Source organism: Cryptomeria japonica, chromosome 9 (genome assembly GCF_030272615.1).
Source record: "Cryptomeria japonica chromosome 9, Sugi_1.0, whole genome shotgun sequence".
NCBI classification, from domain to species: domain Eukaryota; kingdom Viridiplantae; phylum Streptophyta; class Pinopsida; order Cupressales; family Cupressaceae; genus Cryptomeria; species Cryptomeria japonica.
This window is the reverse complement of record NC_081413.1, coordinates 722,800,825-722,816,914: the sequence shown is the minus strand read 5'-3', so window position 1 is coordinate 722,816,914 and position 16,090 is coordinate 722,800,825. Positions and strand designations below refer to the sequence as shown.

Here is a 16,090-nt window from a genome sequence, read left to right as displayed (position 1 = left end):
GGCTTAAACTCAGTTTCTAGATGAAGGATACATGAATAATCAGTCACTTCACAATGTTGCTTCTCAACAGTAATCTAAAGAAATCCTAGAGAAAGATGGTAAGGTGCAAAGGCCAACACCTAAAAGGACAACTATAATCAATTTGTAGTAAAAAACAAACAAGTCAATACATATTATTTATGAATTGAGAGGATTATCAGAATAAAAATCATTTTAGTTCAGACAGAAAGAAGAATGGCATCATGCTAATTTTTGCGGATGACTGAAAAACAGACAACCAAGTAATAACATGTCAAACTTTCAAGAATATATTGAGCAAATCATGTACCACAAGGCAATTCATTAATTTGTTCTTTCTATGACTTATGCTAGCTTTCAGTTTCAAGTTATTTAGTGCAATTTTAAATCTGGAATGGAGGTATTTTAAAGAATATGCATGGAATTGATAAGGCTACATTTCAAAAGATCATGGACCATATGGATAAGCACTCAAGTGGAAGGAGAAACGCCTGTGAAAAAGCAGCAAGTACTTCAGATGGCTATTTCTTTCACATAAATACATTTCATTTTTGTTAACAAATTGAATTTATGGTCATGAATGTTGTGTGATTGTTTCTGCATTCATGAAAGGCTAAATGTTCCTGCAAACCTGCATCAGGTATTTATAAGGTAACAATTTCAACAGAAAGTATAGAGTTCTTTAACATTGAAAGTGGCTTCCATGGCTTCAATATTCAAGAAGTTCTACCTCTTCCTTGGCTGTCATTAAATTATTAACAGTTTGTACTAAAGGTGAGTTTATGTTTGCACCAAAAAAGTGCTTGTGAGAGAAGTTGTGTCATTAGACGTCAACACTCTCAAATATTAGAATGTCTGCTTCAATGTTTACCCACAAAATATAAAGTTGTTAAACTCTTATCATGTAGAGACAAATTTTTAAGTCTAGCAACACTGCTGAATGCAGAATGAATGTTATCTACTTGATAAAAAGAATATAGTTCAGGGCTGTCACAATGTCAGAGAATTTATCAAAAGGAAAGAATGAACTCTGGGACTTTTATAGTCTATTATTCCATTTAAATGTTTATTTTGCAGTGACACATCATATTATGCATACCAGAAGATGGTGGCAAATTGCTTCTTTGGTTGTCCTCGAAAATCTGGATTTGCCTTGTGTTCCAGAAACCAAACAACAGCTCCAATCATAAAAAAAGATCCACCAATTGCACACCACATCCCTGGTGTAAATGGCTTCAAGAAAGCCCAGGGATTATTTGAATGGATATCTCTGACAGGGGTCACCACAACCAAGCCTGAATCTATGTAAGGCAGTGTAAACTCCACGATCTCTGATCTATTTTTCAAAATTGAAATGTCCCCCACAACCGCATCAAGTTTCTGCAGTAGTTCAGCTTATAAATAACTGTATTGAGAATTGCGCATAATGCCCACCTATTTTAATCCAGAAATTAATAATAATGCAAGAATCATAAGCACATTAAAAACTCGGAAAGAGACTTGCTACTAAACATAATAAATATCTTGCATAAACAAACCTTTAAAACAACTTGCTCCACAAGGTCATTGTAACTGGGAGTTGAGTTGTTTTGTATGAAAGATACAAATGTGTATGGAAAAGCATAAGGTAGTAAATTCACAGCAGCAACAAAGACTTCAATGCAGAACCCCTTCATCGTGTTGTTGCCTTCTACAGTTGTCACAAACTCTTCAAAACCTGCTTTCTTGGGTACACCAATTAAAAACTTTTTCTCATTGTTTGGGATTAGCCATCCACATGGCACTACTTTTCTACCACCAGGCCATATAATATCATATAATTGCTGTTTTGACCTAGATCGGTTAGATTCTAGAGGATTAACATATAAGCCAAACTGACTTGACCAATAACCCACAGTTCTAAAATCTGTTCCAGCAATATTAATGATCTCAAATGTAGGACCAAGCAGGTCTCCATGTTTATCCAGTTGAATTGGACCAGCTAAACCTGTAAGTTTAGTTTTTCGTAGTATCTTTAGTAGTTGTAATCCTCCTTGGAAAATCTTGAGTTGTGCTAGCTCTGACTTTTTGCCATTTACTGTTGAGAGCTCAGGATGACTCACAAAAGAAGTATTTCCACCTTCACTCAAGAATGTAGAAATGGCTCGAGCAATTACCCACACTGTGTCATAAGCATGCAGTCCAAATATATTCAAATGTGTGTCAACATTCCTAGATTTAAGCAGATTGTTCCACCTTGCTGTAAAAGAACGCTGGTCTTCTGAAATTGGAGTATGCTTACGTAAGCCAATGACCCCTTGGAGTGAATTCATAGTATCTGAATCAAGTATCCTAGAATCTAACGTAGAGGATAGCCAGTCTGTAGCCATCCAAACATAGCCACTGTTCAGCATTCCTTGTAAACTTGCTTCAGCAAATATATTCAGACCCATATTTGGATTTGTATGTACAACAAGAACTCGTGATTCCATCAAAGCCAGTTGCATTAGCACACTGCCAATGCCACTTCTGCTAGCATCAGGCGGCAATGCTGCTTTATAAACAATCTTTGCTCTCACCTTTCTAAGCGCATCGCCCAATACTAATATCCCATTTCTTCCATAATCATCATCTATATAAACAACCACCACTTTCCTCCAGCCATAGTAACCAATCACATCTGCAATAGCTTCCATCTGAGAAGAATCGCTGTGCGTTATTCGAAGGAAATATGGGTACTGATATGAGGAAAGAGTTGGATCCGTTGCAGCAAAAGACAGAAGTGGTACTTGGAGTTCACTTGCCAATTGTGATACAATATGAGCAAGCGGTGATGACTGTGGACCTACTATTGCGACCACGTCCTTTTGCAATAACTCCAATGCTGTCAGTAGAATACAAATCAAACCATAAACATCAATCATAACCATATGGTGCTTTCTGAAGATTAACCACTAATGTACATCATACCATATATTTAGAAAGCTTCAGACTTCATGACCTCTCAAAACACCAAGAATAAAACAAAACACCAAAATCACCATCAACAATAACTTAAATTTGCTATCAAGATTCAAAATGGCTCTATGCCTATTAAAGAAAGATCATAACTCAACCTTGGATACCTGGAACTTATTTCCTGGTAGATACCCCCCAGGCTTATAATAATGCATTCCCTCTTGTTTCTTACGGTGAAAATGTTTATGAAAAATCCATAGAAGTTTGCTAAAGGCATTTTCAGTTTTGTTTCTATTCAGGTATGCCTTGTGAACATTTCCTGCACATCTGTAGAAGCCATCAATGTATTCTACAAGCCAAGAAAATATTTTCCACTCCGAAATCCATGAGGTAAAAAATTATTCATGGCAATAAATGGACAAATGGACAAACCAAAAGATAAGTATTTTTACAAAAATTGTGATATAATCAATCAAGCCAAAAATAGGTTAATGTTAGGGTTTTTCGTAAATATAGAAAAGATAGTTTTAAGGTTAGGGCTTTCAAAAAAAGAGAAAAATCACCAGAAAGTTAAGAGGTTGATAATTGATAATATGTTCCTTGATTACACCATCCACTAAGGTCAAAGTCCCTAGAAATATTATTGGGTTAGTTTCAACCATTGGCTGACTTTGACCAACTAGATCCCCCTACTCATGGCAGCTTAGCCAAAGGGCAAATTTTTATTTACATGTATGCTCCTTTGAAATGTTATAATCTACTATATGAAGGCAGAGATGTCAATACCAAGGAAACCCGGGGATGCGTCCCCGGCCTGAAAACCCCCGTCCTAGTCCTAAGGATGTTTCGGGGACTTGGGGATGGCCAGTGGACGTTTCCCCCCGTCCCCAAATTGCTGGAATTTGGAGGGGACGTCCCCAAAATGGGGGGACGTTTGCCCCAGCTGTGGGGGACGTCCGTACATCCCGAGGACGGACGGGAACGGCTGGGGCGTCACCAATCCATCCCAGGGACGGCCGGACATCCCCCATAGCAAGGGGTAGTAAAAACTATTAAAAAAATAAAAAATGTCATATTTCCTAATGTGGGCCCCAAATTATTTGCTCGAAAACGTTCCAATTATTTGTTAGGAATTGCATGCAAAAAATATGTTGAATAATTTGGGGGGAAACTGTACTGATAAAAGTGGGGAAAATTTAACCTTAGAGTATGATTAAGCTCCATATAACAACAATATTAAAAATTTATAAGGCAACGATGATAATTCATAATATCGTTGCCATATTTCATGTTTGACTATATGATATATTTAAAACTTTAAAAGGGAACGATACAAATATTTCATCTCTTACCATATGATATTCATATATTTAAAAGGGAAGGATATGCAATACAGGTGATAAAAACAATTATTTCCAGCGATAATTGTTTAAGCAAAGCAGTCAAATTTTCAACAAATCAAACAAGTGCTGGCATATTGACAATGAATTTTCAATTATGAATGCATATTGAATATTGACAATGAATTTTGAATTATGAATGTATATTGACTATTGAGTATTGGCAATGAACTTTGAACACAAACGTGGTATTTTAAGGTTCTATAACGTACATATAGCTGCTTTGTCCATGTTTTCATATGAATATAATGTATATATACATGCTTTATCCATGTTTTCATATGAACATTTAGAATTTCCCTATATATTTTATATTTTCCCTATATTTTATATAGCCGTCCCCTTTGCCGTCCCCCCCGCCATCCCCAAAATTGGCAAAAAAATTTGTCGTCCCGGAAACTCAGGGTAACACAGGTCAATACCTATTTAATCCAATTGTTTCCATAACAAAAAAGTTAAAAAAGAAGATGAAATCACAGCTAAACCCTGTTGTCCTCATTTTTGTTTTCAAAAATGATGGACCATAACATAGAATTTTTTGTCAAAAAAGGAAAATTTTACTCACACATGCTTCTCGAGGCAAAATTTTGCTTCGCCCTTGGACCGTCTTAATCCTCAGTCCATCCTCAAACCACGTTTCAAATTTTATCGCATTTTGGGTTCGTTTGCTATGTTTTTCCTTCAATTTCGGGTTTTTTCTCCCTGACTGCAGGAGGGAAATTTTCTTTAAGCTGCAAGTTTTATGTTTTCCCTTTGTTTTAGTGTTGTAGGGAAATTTTTAGTTAATTACAAGTGCACTTTATGAAAAATAGAACTTGTAACTTACTTTATATTTCCCCCTTGTTTCTTTTTGGCTTTTTAAGTCATTGTAGGAACTTTTTAGACATATTACAAGTGAACTTTAAATTACAAAGTTTAAATAAAACTTCTAATTCATTTAAAAAGTTCCACATTAGTGATTTTAAGTTATGGTTGGGGTTTTTCTCCTCCATTACAAGTTTTATAAAGTCACTTTTAGTTGTAATAGGAATTTTATTTCCTTATTACAAGTTGTTTTTATGACTTGTAAAAGGAATTTTATTTTCTCTTTACTAGTCTTTTGTTTAAACACTTGTAAAGGGAGTTTTATTTCCCTATTACAAGTATTTTTAAACTTATTGTTTGCTCTCACAAACCCGATTTTGCAATATGAGAGGAAAAGTGAACATTTTAAACATGTAAAAGGTTTTAAGAAACTCGATTTTCCTTATTGCATGCATTTTTAAACTTCTTGTTCTTTCCCAAGAACCCGACCAGCATTGTTGAAGGATTTTGTTGACAATTTCCACCGATTTTTGTGGAGAAATCTTAGGAGGAGGAAGGCGTTTTGGATTCCTTTCTATTTTCATGCATTTTCCAACTCTCTTCACGCTATTTGGAAGACATTATCGCTGGTTTTATGGTGTTTTAACAGAAAAAACGTGTTTGAAAAATGCCACGATTTTCCTCATCTAAGTGCCACGAATCTTACTTCTTCCGCATCGTTTTTGCTTGTCTTTCTTAGGCGTGGGGTTTGGATGAAGATTTGACCAATTCTCACGCCATTTTGATAGCCGTTTTTGCTGCATAAGGCGTTTTGGAAAAACATGGCTAGGGTTTGAATCTCCTTCTTGTATCTATTTAAGAGGTTCATTGTCTTCTCTTTCAAGGATTGCTTCTTTCTTCTTGGAGGGCATTTTGATTGATCAAGATTTCAAGATTGGAGGATGATACAAAGAAGAGATACAACAACAATTCATGGTTGAGAACATAGAATGCTTTCAAGACAAAGATGGTCATAACATGAAAAGAGGAAGGCAACCCTTTCCCTACTGAAAATCCAGTACTACCCCAGCAAGAAGATAAGGTTGAAGTTCGTTGGCCAAGGACATAAAGATCATTAAGGATGCAAATTCTCGTTTCGGTTCAAGATGTCTTCACTGATCCAGAATACTTCAAGTTCTAGCATCCTGAAGTGATATGAAGATCATCACAAACAAAGGATGATGCAGTTAGAGTCATGTCTTTAGACACATGGAATAGTTTTAGTTATGAATTTGTAATTTTGTTTTGACAAGTTACATGTAAAAACTTTGTAATTGCAAGTTAATTCATCACTTGCACTTTTGTAATTACATGTAAAGCAACTACAAGTTGAGTTCAATTAGGACTGTAGTTGGAATAAGTCATAGTCAGTTGTTGAATAAGTCTTGGTGGTTGAGAGAATTTCTCAAGATAGTTAGGATCCTCCCACCTTTTTCTCAAGGCTCCTCTCCTATAAATACTTGAGGGGATCTATTGTAATTTTTATCTTTTGGCAATGCAACAAAATTCTGCCAGTTTGTATGTGCACTCTAAGACTTTGAGCTTAGATGTAGATCAGACTGCTTTCAATAAAAGAGGCAAGTTGTGTTGAGACTTTGTGCCAATTCAAGTTGTTATGTGATGACATTTTCTAGAGTTGTTTGTGAGTTTTGTTGTATTGTGAAAGAGGGATTTAAATTCAATCTTGCAGACTTTGAGCTGCTAATTGTATTTAGAGTTATATGTTTGGTTTTCAGATTTGGTCTTGCAGACTTTGAGTTGCTTATCATATCTGAAACTAGTGTGGAAAGCTCAAGAGGGAAGATAGCTTGTAGACTTTGTGCTGTTTCTATTTTTAAGACTTGTGCATGTAAGGTGAAGTGCATCATGTAGTTAGACTCTGAGCTGCCAGATATTGTGCTTGGTTAGCAGAAAATCATCTAAAAAGGTTGATAGGAGAATAGATAGTTGAAGACTTTGATCTTTCTTTCTGTTTTCCCATCCCGGGGAAGTGACGGAGGTCTTTGTGCTTTCATGGAAACTTTTCTTCCCTTTGTGTTCCAAAAATTCTACAAAAAAGTCTCATTTCTGTATTTGTTGTTATTTATTTCCAATTGCTATTACATTTCTATGAAGAGAAAAGAGTATAGTTTTTCTTGAAAGAAGAAGAAAGACTGTTGTCCCACCCATATTAGATTTGTTTAGTGCCTAGATAGGGGGAGCCTTCCCTAAATTAGGAGAGTATCATACTCACACACTGTGGCTGAAACCACAATTTTGCACATCCCCCAAGTGTACAAAATTTTCAACCAACAAACCCTAAACTATGATTATTTAGCAATTTAAATGGAATTTCTTACTGAAAAAACTGAGCTATGATTTTATTTGAAAAGTAATGATTAATCCATGAAAAGAATCATCAAATTGGTTGATCCATGATTTCCTGGTAATAAAATCGAGTATAAGAGTACAAATGTTCATACAAAGATTATGGTTCTTTATCCACTTTCTTCCACTACCCCAATTAGAGCTGCTTGGCCCTTTTTTCATGACATCATCTCATTACTAGGCATAGATTTCTTTGTGGAGGTTAAAGATCTACTTGATTAACTAATTGCATCTTCATCCCATGAAATATGTTGCAGGCATTAAGCAACCCCTCTAGATAGTATTGATTCACATAAAATGGGGATAGATTTGAGAGGCATTGATCATCCTCGAGGTTTGCCATTTCTAAGACTATTGGCACCATAGCTCTCATTCTAATAGTTTTTGATTCATTTGTTCTCAACGTCAAGGACTCCTTAACACCCATCTTTCATGGCATGGATCTCAAGGGTAATTTCACATTACTTGTTTCTATTCTACCACCAACAGTCCTTCAATTTTAAATGTTAGGGGAGGTTCTAAGTGGATCAATAGCATCCTAGGATTCTCTATGTCAATTCCCTTAGCCTTGGACTTTGTTTGATGAGCATTCTTAGATTCTACATTGGTATCCTTCAATGATTGACTCCTTCAACCATCCCAAAATACAAACATCTAATGATTTTTGTTCCTAACCTAAGAGGTCATATGCAATCATTGCAAATCTATTCATACTTTTCTTGTTTCGAAGTTAACCATATAGGCTTCTTAGGTTAACCCCTATGTATTCCTTTCTTTGTTTTTCCTGTCTTGCTTTAACATATTTGCCATAGTTTTGAAACTTAGCAAATTCTCACTGAACTCATGAGAACTCACAAGTTTTTCTACAAGGTGAGTAACTCATTGGAGACTAGTACATTGAGTTGTGTAGAGAAACTTGTGAGTTTATCAGGAAGACTTGCTAAGTAAATCACTTATAATTAATCAATTTTGGAAGAAATCCAAAAGCTGCAAAAACAAAAGCACTAAACAAGCATTAAAATTCATTGTCTTATTTTTTCATCACATTTGTCTTCAATGTTTGCAATCTTAGTACATCAAATTGATTGTTGACTGATTATTAAGAGTGTGATTTGAAGGACTTATCAATAACTGGAATCCATCTGGATGTGTTTCTTTTGTTTTTCAATTCTTTACTTTCATTCTTTTTTTCAAAATTTCAAATCCTTAACAACGAAAACCTTTTTGTTTCGCTGTTGAAATTTTATATTATTTCCATTGCTATTGTATTTGTTTTGTATTACCCTTGTACTCTTTTTCTTTCTTTTATTAAAATCTAAAATTCATATAAATGAAAACACTATTGTTAGGCTACTGACATTTTTTTTTCACTTTTCAGAATCTAGTGTGCAATGTAAGGCACCGATAGAAAGGACCTTGCACAAAAGCGTGTCATACCAAATGCAGCCAAGGACACAATCACCTGCAATTATCATGGGTTCAATGTGAGGAGATATCAATCAATTGAAATACCATCTTGTTGGTTGGGTTGTCCAGTTGAGAAGCCAAGTGCAGGAAGAAGAGAGAAATGCATGCCCTACTTTGCAATTATGGGGAAAAGAAAATTGAAAGCAAGAGGACATGGAAGCAATTGCATTAGGCCATCACCAATGAATTCCACTGCCACACCTAAATCATGTAAGATTCTCTTTTTTGCCCACATATTTGGCATTCCTTCATTGAGGAGAGTTCTAGCCATTTAAATTCCCCACCCAATTTCTCCTTTCGTTATAATATTTTGGGCACACAACCTTCAGGCCATCAGCAGTGAATTCCACTGCCACACCTAAATCATGTAAGATTCTCTTTTTTGCCCACATATTTGGCATTCCTCCATTTAAATCCCCCACCCAATTTCTCCATTCTTTGTAATATTCTAGGCACACAACCTTCACTCGAAGGTATTGCTTGGAATCAAAAGAAACACTATGAAGCTGTTAAGACATGGACCAGCTAGGACTCGAACCTACGACCTTCCATACGCTGCTAGAGTGCTCTACCACTGAGCTACTGGCCCCTCTTGGACCAATCCATCATCGGTCCGGGTGTGACTTATTGCCAACACCAACAGCCCCCCTTAAGCCACACCTCTCCTGTGCTTGAGGCTCCTGGCTTGGACTTGGCTCTGATACCATGTTGAGACATGGACCAGCTAGGACTCTAACCTAGGACCTTCCATACGCTGCTTGAGTGCTCTACCACTAAGCTACTGGCCCCTCTTGGACCAATCCATCGTCGGTCTGGGTGTGGCTTATTTCAAACACCAACACCCCCCTTAAGCCACACCTCTCGTGTGCTTGGGGTTCCTAGCCTGGACCTGGCTCTGATACCATTTTGAGACATGGACCAGCTAGGACTCGAACCTAGGACCTTCCATACGCTGCTGGAGTGCTCTACCACTGAGATACTGGCCCCTCTTGGACCAATCCATCGTCGGTCCGGGTGTGGCTTATTTCCAACACCAACAGAAGCAAGGATGGCAGCTACATGTAATATGGTGAACAACCCATATTGGGATGGATTGGAAAATGCATTAGCTGTTGACAGTATAGATTGTAAGAATCAAGTGTCTCATAACGAAGAACAAGCATATTAAAATTTAGAATCCTTATATCAAAGAGCTGGTTCAACAAGGAATAGCTGAGATTGTATACTACCCTATAAAGAATCATACAGCTGATATATTCATGGAACCCCTTGCTCTTGATCGGTTTCAAATACTTTCTGCGATTTTCTTCAAATCCTTTCTAATGTTCATTATGGTGGAGAATGAAAGAATAATGAACATTTTCATTTTTGTAATTATTATTAACAGACTGTTTTTTAATAAGTTGGTAGTTACTGTTTTTTGATAAGTTGGTAGTTAGATAACAACTGAGTTTGCATTCACTAGTCTCTGTCTTAAAAATATTATTCTTCTCTCTCAAATAATACACAAGTTTTGATCCTTACACATTACTTGCATTGTGTTGATGATCTGCAGATCATCATTTTTGTTCAGTGCTGCTTTATTCTTTCAGACCTAAGACAACAACAGACATCCATGATAAAGAGTTCGCTACATGTAAAAGTGGTACCATGCATAGGGCATCATGGCAATCAACTAGAATAAAGATAAAATAATTGTACAAAAAAGACGACTAATCTAGGAGATGGTTGGAATCCATGAAATTTGTTAGATTGTCTAACTAAATATGTACTTATGCATATAGTGCTCAGTGATGAGGAAAAAGATGATGTATCAAACAGAGTGCTGCAATTTTTTTTAAGCAAGGAAAATCTTTAGCCAAAATATAATATCCCACTTGGGAGATGAATTTCCTTGCAACACGTGTAACTAAGAAACTGTGACAACGAATTGCACAAGAGTTGTTGAGCAGAAGAATGTCATCAAATCAGTGAAGTGCTTCATTGAGGAGAATAAATAAATAAAAAATATCTCTTCACACTTCATATAGTGGTCTTCTACAATCATGCAGGTTCGTAATGTTCATCCTACATATTATCAGATTTCATAAATAAGTCACTATTCTTTCTATACTATTATGTATTTCTATTGATGGCATTTGTGTACATGTCTAGTTAGCAAAAACCTTAGAAAGTACAAGTCATTTATGGTATCAAATATTTAACATGACACACAGAAATCAAGTCGCTATCAATACCTTGATTAGCCAAACACAAATTCCTGCAGCATCAAACACAACTTAGTTCAGAAACTCTATATGACCCATGCGATAGCTTAACCAGAGAATTTCTGCACACCACTTTTATTAGCACAAAACCATAACAACAAAAGCAACTTCTATTTCCCCCAACTTCCCTTTCAAGAAAAAGATACAGTGGCTCTTTGTAGACTTTTCATTTTCTATCCTACATTCCTTCAAGTATTATTTGTACACTCTTATCAAACAATCGTGGGAAGAAAACAATTCCAATTTTACATCTCTTCAGTTGGATAATGACAACAATTAAAGAATTAAACAAATCTTATCTTTCTTATGGAATAACTGTTTTTTCCTTAAAAGATAATTCCTGATTTCTTTAAAAAAAAAAACTAGTTTTTTCTAAATTTGAAGGTGGTTGTTATGTTGAAGATATTCTATGAAGTAAATTTTAATAGCAGTAGCTGCAATAAGATTGTAATTATTTTTTCTGAGCAATAAGAACACCAATACCTTGCCCCGTGGATGTTTCTTGGCATATTGTCAAGGTTTTACCACATGAATCTGTGTCTTGTCTATTATTTTGTTTTTCTATTTAGTTTCTTTATCATTTATTCACAACTAATCTGTGCTGCAATATTATTCAACTCTATGGATTTATGTTTCCACTTGCACAAGCAGTATCAGACCAATTATTCTTTGCAACGACTGTGTTAGGATTTGGTGTTGAATTTTTTGCAGCGTCGAATGGCGAAGCTCTCAAATGCAAGTTAAGAGGTGGAGAAATTCAATGAGAAGAATTAACTTTGAGCTATGGAAGCTTAAGATACATGATTTGTTAGCACAACAAGGTTTGCAAAAGGCATTGGTAGGAAAGTTAAAGAAACTTGCAATATGATTGACGAGAACTGGGAAGATCTAGATGCAAGAACTCCTAGCACAATTCAGTTGTCTTTGGCAAATGATATTCTTTTCAATATTGTTAAAAAGCTATGTTACCAGTCCAAAAGTCTGAGTATTTGGGTCCCAATGCGGTTTGAACCCAGTTCATGGTTCACGTCCTGCTATGTCTCCAGATAGGGTTCCACCCATGGACTGTGGGTAAGGCTCGGACAAACCCAAGCAAACCAAAGACATATTTTGCCCTCAAACGTGCTATCCTGCGAATTCACCATTTTTATTTTTTCTTACTTTTTTCGACTTGTTTTTCAATTCCAAAAATGTCTATTTGCCCTCCTAACCCTAAAATATGACATACAAAAAATCTAAAAGGAAAAAACAAACTTATTTTCATATTGTGAATGAAAAGCAAAAATATTTTGTCCATTGTTGAACTTATTTTCTTGCTTGCCATTGTAGAAATAGAGTTGAATATTTATCATTGAACAACCCAAGCTGGTGGTTGTGCTATTCCTACACATTTGCAAGAGTTTGATCGTTGTCAACGAGATCGTAGAGGAAGGTCTCTTCAAAAGAGGTAGGTTTTTTGAATTTTTTGATTTTTTTTACAAATGAACTCTCTTGTTTTGTTTTGAAGTTTTTGGCTTGTTTTCATTCTTCTAGGTATCTAAAAATGTTTTTAAATGAATTAACTATTTGGCATTTGTTATATATTTTTGTTTTCAAAATTCATTTACTTCAATTCTTTGAATGTGTTGTTTATTGAACTTCTTGTTTTAAGTATTACAATGGCAACCACTTATAGCTCCATGAACCAAACCCACTTCAAAACAAACCCATGCTCTCCCCTTTGGAAATATGTTAAAATGGTACAACTTCGAAGTGGTGGAGGTTATGTTTGGGTTTGTAGCCATTGTAAAGTTAGATATTCGATCTCATACAGCCAAGTGAAAAGCCATTTGTGCAAGGTCCTTGGACAAGGCATTAAATTTCATCCAAATGCAAACGATAAAGGCCTTCCAAATGAACCAATCTCAGCATATATTGAAGAACAAGAAAAAGCAAACCAAGCAACATTAGGGAGTAAATCAAATCATCCTTTGCTAAAGAAAGGATCTCGAGGGATGAAGCCCCTTTCAACACCTTATTTTGAACCTATAAAGAGCCATCCATTTTTGTCTATACCTGAAGAACAACCTGTGACCTCAACACATAAGAGATCAAAAGGATTGTTGGAAAAGGCATTTCAAAACGAGTCTAAAGAGATTGTCAATCAAAACATAGTGAGATGAGTCTAGAATGGATTGGCGTTCAAGGTTGTTTGCTCACTGTTGGCAAAAAATGGTGAGATCAATTAATGAGGCTCCAAAAGGGTACAAGAGCCAAGGTTTTGAAAAAGTGTATAGCATCTTATTGGATAAAGAGGTTAATTTGTAGACAACCCCTTGAAGCCCATAAATGCAAAAAATCAGCTCTTGATCAATGTTATTGGCATTGCAGTGTCCCCTAAAGGGCCAATGTTTTTGAGAGCAGTGGATTGTAAAGGAGAGGTAAAGGATGGTGTATTTATTGCTAACATTCTTTGTCAACCCATTGAGGAAGTGGGCCCTCAAAATGTTGTGCAAGTTATAGCAGATAATACCATAAGCTGTAGGGTTGTTAAGTTATTGATTGAGAAGAGTTATTCACACATTTTTTGGACACTTTGTGCTGTCCACTCCCTCTACCTAATGCTACAAAAAATTGGCACCAAAATTGATTGGATCAAATAGGTGTATGTTGATGCCGAAGAGATCCAAATGTGCATCACTAACCACTATATGTCACAAGACATATTTAGAACATTCTCAAGATTGAAGACATTGAAGGTAGTTAAATAATAAATATGTTTCGCTTTTGTAAACTTTTTAATTTTATTTTAATTTTAAGTTTTGCAAATTTAAAATTTTTTATTTTGATTTTCAAACAAGTTGCTAAGATTCATTTTTTCTTCAACACAATTGAAGTTGAGACGACTTGTGAAGATTCATAAAGCACTTTCTAACATGGTAATTAGCCCAAATTAGTCCATATGGAGGCAATCTAGCACTACAAGGGCAGGAAAGGTTAAGCAAATGATCCTAGATGACATTTGGCGGGATCGTGTTGAGTATCTCTTTAGTTTCACTAAGCCCATATTGAGCATGATCCATTATACCAACATGGATAGACCTTGTTTGGGTGAGGTATACAATGGTATCAACTTAGTGATTGAGAATATGAAGAGGCATCATAAATGCAAAAGAGCAAGATCCTAAAGAAAATTTCTTAAAATAACTATAAAAAATCATTATATATAGATGGGACAAAATGACCACTTTGTTGCATCTTCTTGCCTTTGCACCAAGTCTCAAATATTATAGTTTCTCAACTCCTTTTTGTTGTCACGAGTTCCCCCATATAGAGAACTTGAAGTTGCTCAAGGGTACAAGGTAGCAATTCACAAGCACTTCAATGATCATGACATGTAAGATGATGTAAGGGTTGAGTTCATGGGTTTCACATGCTTGTAATCTCTCCATTTTTATGTCATATTGTTCTATGAATGTTGGCCAGTTTTCAAGGTTTTTCGTAAGTTACCAGGATTGTCATGACACTCTTTGTAGTGTTTTGGGCCTTTTGGGTTATTCTCCACGATTCTTGGAGGGCACTGCTATTTTTAGTAAGCACCCATTTTCGCACCTAACATCATTCTTAAGCATCAATGCCTTATTGGTGTGATCAGTTTCAGTTTTCAGTGTGCTTTCCGCAAAGTGGTTTGGATCATTTAAATTATTGCACTAAAGTATTAAGTTAATGTTATACTATTTAATTTTAGTGTTTTCATTTAATAAAGTTATTTTGTATCCCCTCGAGTGGATGCCTAGGAGAGATGGGTGGGCCTTTGCATATGAAATGTTATTAATATTTCAAAGAGGTTTTTTTAAGTGGAAAATTTGCTATTTCAAAAAAACAATAAAAAGGCAAAAAAGTGGTACAACCTGAGTTGCCCTAGTGGCGGAGAACTTGTGCTCTTGAAAGAGAGGTCACAAGTTCAAATCCCAAACGGGGTAGGGTATGTACATCTTATCATCTTCGGCACATTATCTATCAAAAAAAAAGGTAGAAAAGTGCTTTTCCAAAAAAATAGTGAAAAGCAAAAGTGCTATTTTGAAAAAGTAGCAAAAAAGAAAAAAGAAAAAAGTGTTTTTCAAAAAAGTAAAAACTCTTTTTCAAAAGAAAAGTAAAAAATCAAAATACTTTTTCCTAAAGGAGCCCACTAAAGGAGGATTGGGACTCTCATTTAGATTATGCTAGAGTGAATAGAGAAGTTTTGTGTAATATTCCCAAAGATTTTGTTTTTTGTTTTTTCAGAGCAATATCACAATCACACCAATCACCCATTAGAGTTAGAATAATGAAATCAAAACAACTGGAAGGAACACTACACTTTCTGATCATCGAGAGCCCAAATTGGGAGGGTGAGAGCATACGGTAGCAGGGGATCGTTACAGATAAACTGTTGAACTGCTGAAATACAATAATGGGCGGCAAGCCAGCCCCTTCCACTTATCCAATGGGAAAGCAAGGAACTTGGCGGTAAACCAGCCAAGAGAACAATACTTCAAACACAAATCACTCTACTGCAACATTTCAGCGGGAGGACTGAATTACAAAACAACTCAACTCGTTTTCTTATGCAACGGGAGGATCATTACAACCAATATCACTCAACCGCTTATGCAGCGAGAGAACTGAATTACAAAATATCAGATATAGGCAGCAAGCCAGCCTCTTCAACTTTTCAGCGGGATATGAAGAATACAATCCAAAACGGTTAGTAGTACTACTACTTAACCTTACAATAGAGGAACACATGAGATAATGATCATCAAACTAACT

The 16,090-nt window shown here is 35.8% G+C and overlaps 1 protein-coding gene across 4 annotated transcripts in view; it reads right to left on the bottom strand.

Annotated features, from left to right (window-relative positions):
• Nucleotides 1-16,090, bottom strand: part of LOC131067435 (glutamate receptor 3.4) — a 136,173-nt gene that overhangs the window by 66,387 nt on the left and 53,696 nt on the right. For all 4 annotated transcript variants that reach the window (XM_059211042.1, XM_058002446.2, XM_058002447.2 and 1 more), the window contains exons 2-3: nt 1,557-2,881; nt 1,118-1,398 (exon numbers count right to left, since the gene is read on the bottom strand). In XM_059211042.1, coding sequence (XP_059067025.1) covers nt 1,118-1,398; nt 1,557-2,881 — 1,606 coding nt within the window. The remainder of the gene's footprint in view (nt 1-1,117; nt 1,399-1,556; nt 2,882-16,090) is intronic.